This window comes from Neocloeon triangulifer, unplaced genomic scaffold (assembly GCF_031216515.1).
Source record: "Neocloeon triangulifer isolate White Clay Creek 2 clone unplaced genomic scaffold, ASM3121651v1 ptg000014l, whole genome shotgun sequence".
NCBI lineage: Eukaryota > Metazoa > Arthropoda > Insecta > Ephemeroptera > Baetidae > Neocloeon > Neocloeon triangulifer.
The window spans coordinates 1,398,575-1,409,323 of record NW_026775556.1 but is presented as its reverse complement, the minus strand read 5'-3'; the positions used below and the strand labels follow the sequence as shown (position 1 = coordinate 1,409,323).

The 10,749-nt window shown below is 41.1% G+C and overlaps 2 protein-coding genes across 2 annotated transcripts; one reads left to right on the top strand and one right to left on the bottom strand.

Moving 5' to 3' along the window:
• Positions 1–2,665: 2,665 nt before the first annotated feature.
• On the top strand, positions 2,666–5,473 carry LOC132200729 (uncharacterized). Its single transcript, XM_059626401.1, has 8 exons — positions 2,666–3,157; positions 3,302–3,758; positions 3,894–4,088; positions 4,145–4,256; positions 4,309–4,747; positions 4,814–5,006; positions 5,060–5,208; positions 5,271–5,473. The coding sequence occupies exons 1-8, from the start codon at positions 2,828–2,830 to the stop codon at positions 5,343–5,345; spliced, it is 1,950 nt and encodes a 649-aa protein (XP_059482384.1). The 5' UTR covers positions 2,666–2,827; the 3' UTR covers positions 5,346–5,473.
• LOC132200728 (DNA excision repair protein ERCC-6-like) lies at positions 5,438–10,545 on the bottom strand. The gene is made up of 19 exons (XM_059626399.1): positions 10,388–10,545; positions 10,131–10,259; positions 9,731–10,072; positions 9,401–9,678; positions 9,230–9,342; positions 9,045–9,179; positions 8,846–8,990; positions 8,641–8,793; positions 8,458–8,585; positions 8,048–8,403; positions 7,873–7,989; positions 7,650–7,817; positions 7,455–7,589; positions 7,289–7,399; positions 7,070–7,228; positions 6,421–7,018; positions 6,159–6,363; positions 5,895–6,103; positions 5,438–5,842 (listed from the first exon to the last, which is right to left on the bottom strand). Exons 2-19 carry the CDS (start codon positions 10,239–10,241, stop codon positions 5,499–5,501), a joined length of 3,807 nt encoding a protein of 1,268 aa, XP_059482382.1. The 5' UTR covers positions 10,242–10,259; positions 10,388–10,545; the 3' UTR covers positions 5,438–5,498.
• Between the last annotated feature and the right edge of the window lie 204 nt (positions 10,546–10,749).

Sequence of the window (10,749 nt, the reverse complement as noted above, 5' to 3'; positions counted from 1 at the left end):
CATAACAAAATTTATAATGAAAAAAATTCTATTGAAGAAAACGCCTAGTAAAAATGCAAAATCAAACTACATACTTAAATTAATGAAAAATATTCTTGGAATGAAAAAGTCAATTCTTCTTTCCATCAATAGAGGAGCTATTTTTGGCAATTATTGGAAAAATTGGAAAATACCTTATTTGTTGTAAAGCCTCGATTTGACTGTGTCAATAAAGGAGTACAAATTTCAAGTTGTGGTTTTTACAAAATAATTTGGATAGTTTGTCCAAAATGACAAGTTTTATTGCATTGCATAAAAACTGACGGTTTCGGATTTTTTAATGAGAGCTTTTGAAATCCTCTTAGCGCACAGGGTAGGATGGATCGAGTATAAAAGTACAGGTCTCCTCTACGGATGCTTGCTTCTGAACTCGCTAGTTAAAACCTGCACGCTCTGCAAGTCTGCAACAATGCGCATCTCAACTCTTGTGAGTACTTTTTTCGAGCAATATTAGAATTAATCTTTGTTTTAGATTTTGGAGTGTGGAGATATTAATTGAAGCAAAACGTTTGAACTGTTGGAGAACAACTACTATATTTTTTATTTTCAACCAAAGTTAATTGAATTTAATATTTTCAACTTTTAAATAAGTTTCCTTTATTATTAATCATAATTGTAAATTATCCTATGATTTATTTACATTTCAAAATGAGGGAAATGATAAAACTTTAAATTGCAACATGGCGAGTGGCGTGATCCATTTATATTTATTTTTTTCTGAAATCATTCAAATCATAGGCAGAGTCAGGAGTCTCAGGTGAAACAAAATGTTAATCAGATTTGTAGCAATTTGAAATAAAAATATAACGGTTAAGTATATTATTAATTCATTCAAAATAAAAATTCATGTATATCTTCTTCAACCTTCAATGGTTCTAAATTTGTGATTGTTTATTATTCACAACGCATCAAATTAAAAAAAATTTAATTTTCATCAGACCTTCAAATACTTTGTTTTACAAAACTTTTTCCCTAATTTTAATTTAAGGGTGTCTGTACGTAAATGATATTATGATTGAAATTTTTGCCCATTTTGCGTAAACATTTTTTGGCTTCCTGGGGTATTCTGACTTTTCTCTTGGCAATTGGCATATAAATTTAATAGCAATTTGATATTTGGTTTGGTTCAAGTTTGCAATTAGAGGCCGTCGTCAAGCACAAAAAAGATTATATTGCGTAACTTTCATGTCTATAGCGGCAGCCACAGGCAAGCTACAAGACAAAAAATTAACAAAAATAAATCCAGCTCGTATTTCGCCACTCTCAACCGGCGTGGCTAAACCGTTTAATTTTTCCTAATTAATTATTTCGTTTCTTTTTTTCAGGTTTTCGCCAGTTTGGCGGCAGTGGCCGTCGGTCTGGGGGTTCCGAGCACGACGCCGGTGCCCATCCTGAAGCAGATCAACCAACACAATGAGGACGGCTCGTACAGCTACGGCTACGAGGGCGCCGACGGCAGCTTCAAGATCGAGACCAAGTACCCGACCGTTGAGGTTTACAGCGACAACATATCGACAGCAGCGGCGAAAACCGCAAAATCGAGAACTTCGCCACGAAAAAGCTCGGCTTCTACCCCACCGCCACCACAACAATCAATCCCCGTGTAGCGCCCCATCAAAATATGACACCAAGTATCAGGAAAAAAACCTTCTTATCAACCTAAATTTTCGCTACACGCCGGCCCTTCTAAAGGCCACAATTCTTTTACAAACCACAAAACTGCTTTTTCAAGTGACCTCCTGATTAGCTCACATCTAGTCCCAAGATTTCATTCATCTACTTCGACGGTTCTTACCGTGTGAGAACGTGAGGACTCTAGCATCTACAACAACTCAAAAGTTAGATTTCATATTTACTTTTCATTTTGACCTAATAGAGGAAATTATGAGTTTGTGAATCATTGGAAATGCAAAATAAAAAAGATTGACAAAAAATTAGATGCATATAACAATTCAGGTTCTAATTTCTACTGAACATATTTTATTTTATTTAGAAAAAAAATATACATATTTGTATAATTATTATGCCTAGGCGTCGTCCCTGCAAAAAAACGTTCTGCGGACGTCCTTGATTGTGAGACATAACGGTTTGGTCTGATGGTCCCCTCAGAAACGTCCACATGACATTTAAAAGTCTCATCTGAACGGGACAAGTGGGAACAATCTCTCAAAGACACAAATACGACTTTTTTTAAAGTTGAAAAGATTCGTTTTTTAGGAATAAGATTTTTGACAATAGTTTGGTTCAGATTGATCAGATATCAGATTCGGCACGCTTCAAAATGATACCTGCTTATATTTTTTCTTTGTCAGCACTCCGGCTGCATGCAAAAGCTGACGAAAAACAGATTTTGAGCCTGACCGAGCTAGCTCAACACAAAAAAATCCCTGCTGCTCTTGGCAGACTTAGCAAATAAAACTCTTTTACTTTGCACTCGCAGTCCCAGTTTGAGAAATCACTCAGGTTCCCCCGAGAAAAATCCACCTGGAGTGGCAATGGAACCCACAGTATCCGGGACCGAGGACACACAAACGCTTCTCTTTACTGATTTCGCGCCAATAGACAGTGAAATTGGCCCCGCCCATTTATCCCCGTCACGCCATTGGTTGTCTCTGGAGCCGTTATGACGTGATCGACGTGTTGGAGTTTGTTGACAATTTCTGTTTAAAAACAGTAAACTGCGCAAAACTTTTCGCAAATATTTCGGAAAATTTTCCAAATTGATGAGAGAAAGTTAAGCAGCCGACCGTGCAGTATTGAAATTTTATATTTCCGGCGGCCGATCGAGATGAGCGAGGCAAAAACCGTGGCCAGGAAGCCGAAGGGCCGCGATGAGAAAAATCTCGAACCAACAAGGCGGAACTTGAACAAGTCGGACGAGGCGGCGTCCTCTATGTCCGAGACGGAACAGTTTCGTCCGGCGTCCGAAGGCCAGAGGGCCATCTCACCTTCCTCGGTGTCCAGCGCCGCGTCCATGAGGCCTCTCGAGTGGGACTCGGGAGCTGACGTCGGCTACCTGCTGCAGAACGAGGAGAGGCAACTGGCCAATGCCATCAAGAAATTGGGCCTTGGACTGGCGAGCAGTGGGCCTCCCAGCAAATCTGAGGAAGCTCACAAGGTTCATACAAAATAAGTTGAAAAATTTAACAAAATTTTCCTGTTTTCACAATAAAATCATAAATATGTATTGAAGTTAAAAATTATTGCATAAATTTTAATATGATATCGACTGAAATAGTTAAATTGTATAATTTTCTCACAGGAGGCCCTTTTTGCGAATCAAAAGTCGACCATTGACAGTCTGCGAGAGGACGAGGTGGCCTCAGTGCCTCTTTTGGAGTCTACCCCCAAGGTTGGAGGCCTTCAGGTGGGCAGTCTGGCCGGCAGCAGACAAACCCTGCCCAAGACGGCGTCCTCGTCCTCGGTGGCCACCGTCGTGTCCAAGGAGGAGCGGCCCGACGCCCGCAGCACAGACCTGATCAGCGACCTGACCAAAGGGCTGCACCTGGTCAAGTCTCTGATCGCAGATGCCAAAGGGGACAAGGAGAAGCAGGGCAAGTTGCTGGCCCACGTGGTCAAGCAGCTCAAGACAGTGGAGGAGGGACGGCACCATCGGAGGCGCAGCAAGGCCAAGCTCTCCGAAAGCACCCAGACCAGCACGGCCGGCAGCTCCTCCAGCAGCAACTCGAGCAATGTGGTGGAAATGCTCAAAAACTCTTGTGAGTTCACTCAAAAAAATATTTAAATCCATTTAAACATAGAGAAAATTATAAATTCTTGCTGATTTATAGATTTAAGTAGTTTTATTAATGATTTCAAATGAATTAATATTTTTTATTTAAATATAATTTTAGATCGAAGCCAAAAGTTGTCTGCCTCAGGAGATTCCTCAGCCACCCTGTCCACTGCCCAGTCTGACGTTGACGAGGCCTGTCAACGGCTTCTTTCCTCCATGTCCAACCCAGACAACGACCGGCTTCTTGCTTTTGCAAATAGTGAGGAGAGACTTGCCAAATTCCCCCCTGACCCAAAATTAGAGAAAGTTCTTGGTAATAAAATTTTTATTCTGCGTCAAAGAAGTGTCATAATTTTTTTCTTCGAACAGGATTCGACGACAACCATTTTGCTGCTTTCATGCAGGAGTACATCAACAGGGAGTGCCAAAGACAGGCTTGCTGGAGGAGTGACGTCCTCAACCTCATGTCAAAAAGGGCTGAGTAGGTTTCGGTTTTTGCTGGTCGAACTGTGGTTGATAAAATAATTATGCAGGATTGTGAAGGACAAGAAGAAGCAGGACGAAGGCAAATCGAGAGATTCCTCCTCTTCCACCACTAGTTTGACCAGCACTGTGTCTGACAAAATAGAAAAGGAGCCTTCCAACCTCTTCCAGTTCACCATGGCACCCTCTGGCAAACCCAAGAAAGTAGACTTGGAGCCAAAAGCCAAAATATTCCAACACACTATTGCCCCGTCTTCTCAAGACATAGCCAGGGCTAAAGTCGGCATTGCACCACCCAGACCCAGTTCTTCCAAAGCCAGTTCCAACTTAGAAACTGTGCCCAAGACTCTTGATGACTTTCTCTCGGACCCAAACAAATTGACCCTCTTCAAACCAGCAGTCGTCGAGAAGGCTAAGAAAAAGGCGAGGAGCCCTGCCTCAAAAAGCACCAAAGACCCTCCAATAAGAGACTGGGATTTGCCTTTGCAGGTGAACATTTTTGCTTAGTTTATTATTGTTATTCTAGTTTAAACTATTGTTGCTATTATTTTTCAGGAATTGTTGAAGAAAAGGAGACCAAACTTCATCAAGAGGGCTGAGAACCGGCGGAAGTGCTTGGCTCTTTTGGGTGAGAGGCGCCAGCAGAGGGGAAATGTGAGGCGCCAGTGTTTGAAGGAGCAGGTGGACAAGTACAGCGGTTCATTGCCAGAGAACATCAAACTGGAGCCTTTGCCACCTCCACCATTGGGTAAATGACAAGGTTGATTTTTTCTATGAGCAAATTTTAAAATCTGGTTTCAGCTGAAATGAGGCTTTTCTCTCAGCAAAAGCTTCGGGAACATACTGCCAAAGTGTGTCGCAAGTTGGAGGAAAACAGGAAAAAGGAGGAGGCCAAAAAATTGGAGGAAGAGCACAAGATGAACAGACTGATGGCTCAGATTTTCAAAAGGGTGCGTTTAAATCTTATCCTTACGTTGGGTAGCTCATTAAGGGTAATAATTACTGTTGGCAGAAACTTCAAAATCGAGTGCTGCACCACAAAGTGGACTTGTCGAATTCAATGAGTGTCATTACATCAGAAGACTGAACCCTGATTTGACTTAGAAGCCAAATTATGGCTTGTTTGTTTTATTTCTAAAGGACTATCTAGATTGTATTGTTTAAAATATCTTACCAATATGAAATAAAAAATAAATTTATTTATGCAAAACTAAATAACAAGTATTTCATTTATGACATCTCACTGGCATTTAAATTCTGGTTTCAAACGCCAAATCCCTAGACCGGAAGCATCTCTGTGGAATGTAGCAATGGATTTTAAGAGGAACTTGAAAAGTGGGCTGAGCTCTTTGTTGATGGCCGTTGAGGCTGCCTTCTGGAACCTCTCAAGCAGCTCTGAAGTGGTTGCCTGTCCGTCAATAGCGCCTCCAAAAGCAAGGAAACAGCGAAGATCGTCCAATAGCTCAGACTCCTCTTCAGTCACGTGGGTGCGAGATTCCCTCGCAGGTGGTGGTCGGGTGTGAATGATGTCTGGGGCAAATAGAGGTTCTTCGACTGGTAAGGGATCGGGTTCATCATCAAGATCTGCACAAGTAAACAAATTATTTTCTTATTTCACTAACAAGAAACTTGTTACCTTCAATGACAATTTCAGCATCGTGCGGAGGCGAGGTAGGCTTGATAAGACGATTCCGTTGGTTCCAAATGGAGAGTATGTCATCTGCTGAAACTTGTTCGGAAGGATTGCTGCTGAGGACGTCACTTTCAGGAGACCGCTTGCCACCATCGGGAGCTTTTCCAAGAGCGGCACTTGGTCGGCCGCTTTTTCGCTGCTTTTCCTTTGACCTTAAATTTTAATAAAATTTAGAAATTAATTGATTCAAAAATATTTTCCTCCTACTTTTTGCCACTGTTGGGAGACCTCATGTGGCCGCTGGAACCTGTCCAAGTGGGAATGCCACTGGTAGCAGAAAAGCATTTTTGTTGAGATTCTTTGAGCCGGGCAACAGCTTCCTCAGCCACATGCCGAGCTTCTCGCTCCACCAAAGCGTAGTCAGATCCGCCTCCGTCCATAATTTTGTCGTGTTTCAAAGCAGTTTGCAGACCTGAAATAAAATGTGAATTTATTTCCACTTTTGGCAGTTGAAAAATGAATCAAGCACCAGTTTTCTTAAATAATTTGCGGAGAACATAGTCATCCTGATGTTCAGGCTTTTTTGTTTCACTTTCCTCTTCCACCAGCAGACTGGCGTAGTCTCTCTGCTTGACCAAGTTTTCCACCCTCTCGCCTTCAAACTTGCACCACTTCTTCTTTTTTGGCTTCTTGGTCTTTTTCTTCTCTGCCTCGCTGCCATCGGGAGGTTCGGTTTTGACGGTAGGAGCTGAATTTTCTTCGCCCTTGGACTTGTTGGTGATTTGCTTGCTCAGGCGGGCAGCCAGCTCCCTCATTTTGGCAATTTTGTCCTCTGAGAACTGCACTCGGACCGACAGAGCTTGGCTTCTATCATTCTCGGCCATCTTGATGTCTTTTTTCCTTGGAACGGCCACTTCTGATCCCGTGCCAGCAAAAATTGCTGAAGTCTCAGTGCTGTTTTCCTTGCCTTCGTTGAGAGTGAACAGTTCGAAGAGGTCGTTGGACTTGAAAAATCGGCGCTGCTTCGGGTTCTTTAACACTTTGTTAGTCAGGAATTGCTTGAAGATTTGTCTGTGGTAGATTTTCTCCTCAATTGTGCCAGTTGTGACCAAGCGATACACAGTAACCTTAGCAAAGTTTGAATCAAATAAGATTAAAATTGAGTGATTTAAAAATACTTGGTTCTTTTGCCCAATTCTCCAGGCCCTTTCCCTGGCCTGTGTGTCCGTTGCAGGGTTCCAGTCTGGGTCAAAAATTATCACACGATTGGCGCCAGTCAAATTGACACCTAAACCACCCACTCTGGTTGTTAGCAGAAAAATGAAGTGTTCTGGATTCTGTATCGTTAATATTAATTTCAAATAAATATAGTTGTAAGCACAAATTTCTTTACTCACGTTATTGAACTCTTTGATCAGAGGTTGCCGAGAGCTGATTGAAGTTGTGCCATCAAGCTTGAGGTATTTGTACTTCTCTTGGTTTAGGAAATTTTCCAAGATGCACATCATCTAAAAGGAAAATACTTTGTAACTTGGATTATTTTTCAGAAAATTGAGTCATTACCTGACGGCCTTGTGTAAACAAAAGTACTCGGTGTCCCTGTTTTTGCCAGATTTTCAACAACTGCTGAACAACCAGCATCTTCCCAGAGCGTTTCCAATACCCATACCGCTCCTCTTCAGGCAGGGTCTCATCATCCTTTCATACAATAATTGTACTTTATAAGATTATTTCAAGCAAATATTAAGATCGTCTTACAAGATTGGCTCCACAGCCGAACAAATCAGGGTGGTTGCAAATTTTTCTCAGATTGATGAGTCCTACAAAAATTTTCAGTCTTCCACTAAGAATGTTGCCTACCAGGTTGGAATTCACATAGTGATGGTACAAGTTCCTCTGCTCATCAGTCAGTTTGCAAAATAAAACCTAAAATTTGATTTTAGTCAATTTTAACTACCTTTTTCAATTGAAAATTTTAAACCTGCTCATTCTTGGGCGGAAGCATGATGTGGTTCTTGACGTCGGCCTTCATCCTTCTCAGAAGGTACGGCTTGATGGTTTCTTTCAGCGTCAAGGCGCATTGAAAAGCAGTAGCAACCTGAGAGGTTAGTATATAAGACAGAATTAAAGTTTAATGACTGCCAATTATTCCAAACCTGCACTTCAGAGGCATTGGCGTAGCCACCCTGCGTTATCGGAACAGCAAAGTTTGCCAAAAAGTCGGGCAGAGTTCCAAGTTTACTGGGATAGACAAAATCAAACAAAGACCACAACTCCTTCAAATTATTCTGCATTGGTGACCCAGTGAGAGCCAATCTGTGTGGCGTGGGAATTCTTTTGGCGGCCAAAGTGGCCTGGGCGTCCGGGTTTCTGATTTTGTGGCCCTCGTCCAAGATGAGGAGGTGCCACCTTCTTTGCAGAAGGGTCTCTTGGAGACTGACCAGTCCTTGATAGGAGGTCACCAAAACGCCACCAGTCCTGTTGATGTCCTTGACTAGTTGGGTTCGAGGGTCTATTTTAAAACATAAGATTAATTTTTAAGGAAAGTCTTACGCAAAAAAGTTACCTGAAGAGGATCCAGATTCGTGCAGGATTGCAACTCTGATCGGAGGCCACCAAGTGTGAAACTCGCTGACCCACTGGTGCATCACAGTTGTGGGACAAACTAAAATGGTCGGTCCTAGACCTCGAAATCTGCCAAATAATAAATAAATGTTTGTTTTTTACAAACACGAAATCAAAAGTTTACCCAGTGTTTTTGGACTTGAGTCTGCTCACTTTGAGAGCTGCCAGAAATGCAATTACTTGAATTGTTTTGCCCAAACCCATTTCGTCACCCAAAACTCCACCGGATCCATTTTGGTAAAGCTCCCACATCCACTGGACACCAACTTGCTGATATCTGCCATCAAAATAAAAACTATTCAAATTGACAAAAAAAATCAGATTTTTACTTGTAGAGTTTGTTCCAAATAGACATTGGAATTTCAAGGTATCCGTCTAATTTGTGCAACTCTTCCTCCTCGCAACCACCCTGCTCTCTCCATAAACTCACTCTAGCTTCGTAATCTTCCAACGAACCATCATCAAGAGCCATTGCTGCTTCCAAAATATTAATTTGGCTCCTTACAAGGTAAAATTTTAATGCCTTACATTTCCTTTTGCTCTTCTTTGTATCAGGACGGGGAGATTTTTCCCAATCGCTGTCGTCTGTGTGCCAGTCACTTTCAGACTTAACCTCCTTTATTTTCCTTTTCCTGGTTGCCTTTTTCAGACCGATTTCAGCATCTAATAGACAAGTTAGTATTTTTTGAAATTATTTGAGAACATGCACATACAAGGATCCAAATCATCCTCTTCATCACCCGAGGGAACAAAGTCCGGATCGTCGTCAAGCCACATTGTTTGAGTTTCTGAGGTCAATGGCCCGGATGCTCGTCTTGAAAAGGCACTGAAATATAAATTATCATTATCAGAAATTGGACGGTATGAAAATAATTTTGAACAACCTTTTGGAAGTTTTAGTCCCTAATTTAATTTTCTTTTTCCTCTTCTGTGGCATCAAAATATTTCTCTTTAGAGGACTGGATTTTTGCTTTTTATTTGCAACTGACTGTGCTTTGTCTTTCGAGGAAGCTGCTTGCTGAGCAAAGTACTTTTTCAGACCACTCATCTCGGAAGACGTTTTGGAAGCAAGCATGGTGCCGAACGGTGTCATTTCACCCAAGCGAATCATCTTTTCTTCGGCTGTTTCTTCCTCTTTTTCTTTTACTTGGCAATCTTGGACCTTCAATTTTATTGACGTAAACAGTTATTACTTTAAAATAAATTTATGGTACCTCTGGCTCGTAGAGAGAGTACTTTTGTTGCAGGAGAGCTTTTTGTCTGGCCTTTAACTTCTGGAGTCTCTCCCTTTTATCCTCCTGCTCCTTCCGAATGCTGACCATCTGCGTCCGGAGGGCTCCTGAGTCAAGCAAGACCCTCAGCAGACTTTGATCTTTGTTAACTTGCTCCTCGGCAACCCTGATTTCTGTCTCGATGCAGGCAATTTCGGAGTCCAGGTTTTGCTCCTCCTGCTCCTTTTCCTGTCTTTCCAAGGCCTCGTCCACCTGCTGCAGGATTCCCTGCTCCAGGGTTTCCTGTCTGTACACGCTGAGCCCCAAATTTTGGATTTCCTCATCCTGAAATTTAAAATCAATTAAGGCGTCAAAAATTTTAGAAATAGAAAATGCTGAAAACCTGATCTTCCTGCTGCACTTCTTCGATGAGATTTAGATTCACGGCGAAGCCTTCTTTTGGTTTTGAACCGGTCCAGTTTTTAGGTCTCAAGTTTTCCGAATCGCTCTCCATGACTGGAAGATTTTGATTCTAAAAAATATCAATGTACATTACGTAATAAAATATTTTAAAATACATAAAAAAGTGGTGTTTGTGAAATTTTATTAGGTCAATTTTTGTAAAATGGATTACATACAATATATTATTTACATACATACCTCTTATTGCCAAGCAAACAAAAACACGTTCATCGTATTTTTAATAAAAAGTAAATCAAAATGCACAGCAATTTTGAGCTAAAATCGCTACGAAATCATCAAGACGAAAAATTATGAATTCGTCTGTCAAAAATTATCTAGTGTATGGTGTGTACATCTGTTTTCTTTTGTACACAAAAAATGTAGCCACCATGATACAACTTCACAAATAAGCTGTAGGGAATATTTTTAGGAAAAGCATTGAAAAAACTGACAAAAAATAATCTGAAACTAGTATAAAACTTTATTAACCGTTACATAAAGGTCTATTATCATATTTTCGCTGTTATTTGAGATTTGATTTGATTAATTTGATATAAATA

Bases quoted from the DNA above. Each gene is read 5' to 3' on its own strand.
- LOC132200729 (XM_059626401.1), top strand. From the start codon at position 2,828: ATGAGCGAGGCAAAAACCGTGGCCAGGAAGCCGAAGGGCCGCGATGAG. The intron at 3,158-3,301 runs GTTCATACAAAA...ATTTTCTCACAG, and splicing joins AATCTGAGGAAGCTCACAAG to GAGGCCCTTTTTGCGAATCA. The intron at 4,089-4,144 runs GTAATAAAATTT...TTCTTCGAACAG, and splicing joins AAAATTAGAGAAAGTTCTTG to GATTCGACGACAACCATTTT.
- LOC132200728 (XM_059626399.1), bottom strand. From the start codon at position 10,241: ATGGAGAGCGATTCGGAAAACTTGAGACCTAAAAACTGGACCGGTTCA. The intron at 9,343-9,400 runs GTTGTTCAAAAT...TTTATATTTCAG, and splicing joins GGGACTAAAACTTCCAAAAG to TGCCTTTTCAAGACGAGCAT. The intron at 6,364-6,420 runs GTGCTTGATTCA...ATTTTATTTCAG, and splicing joins CAAATTATTTAAGAAAACTG to GTCTGCAAACTGCTTTGAAA.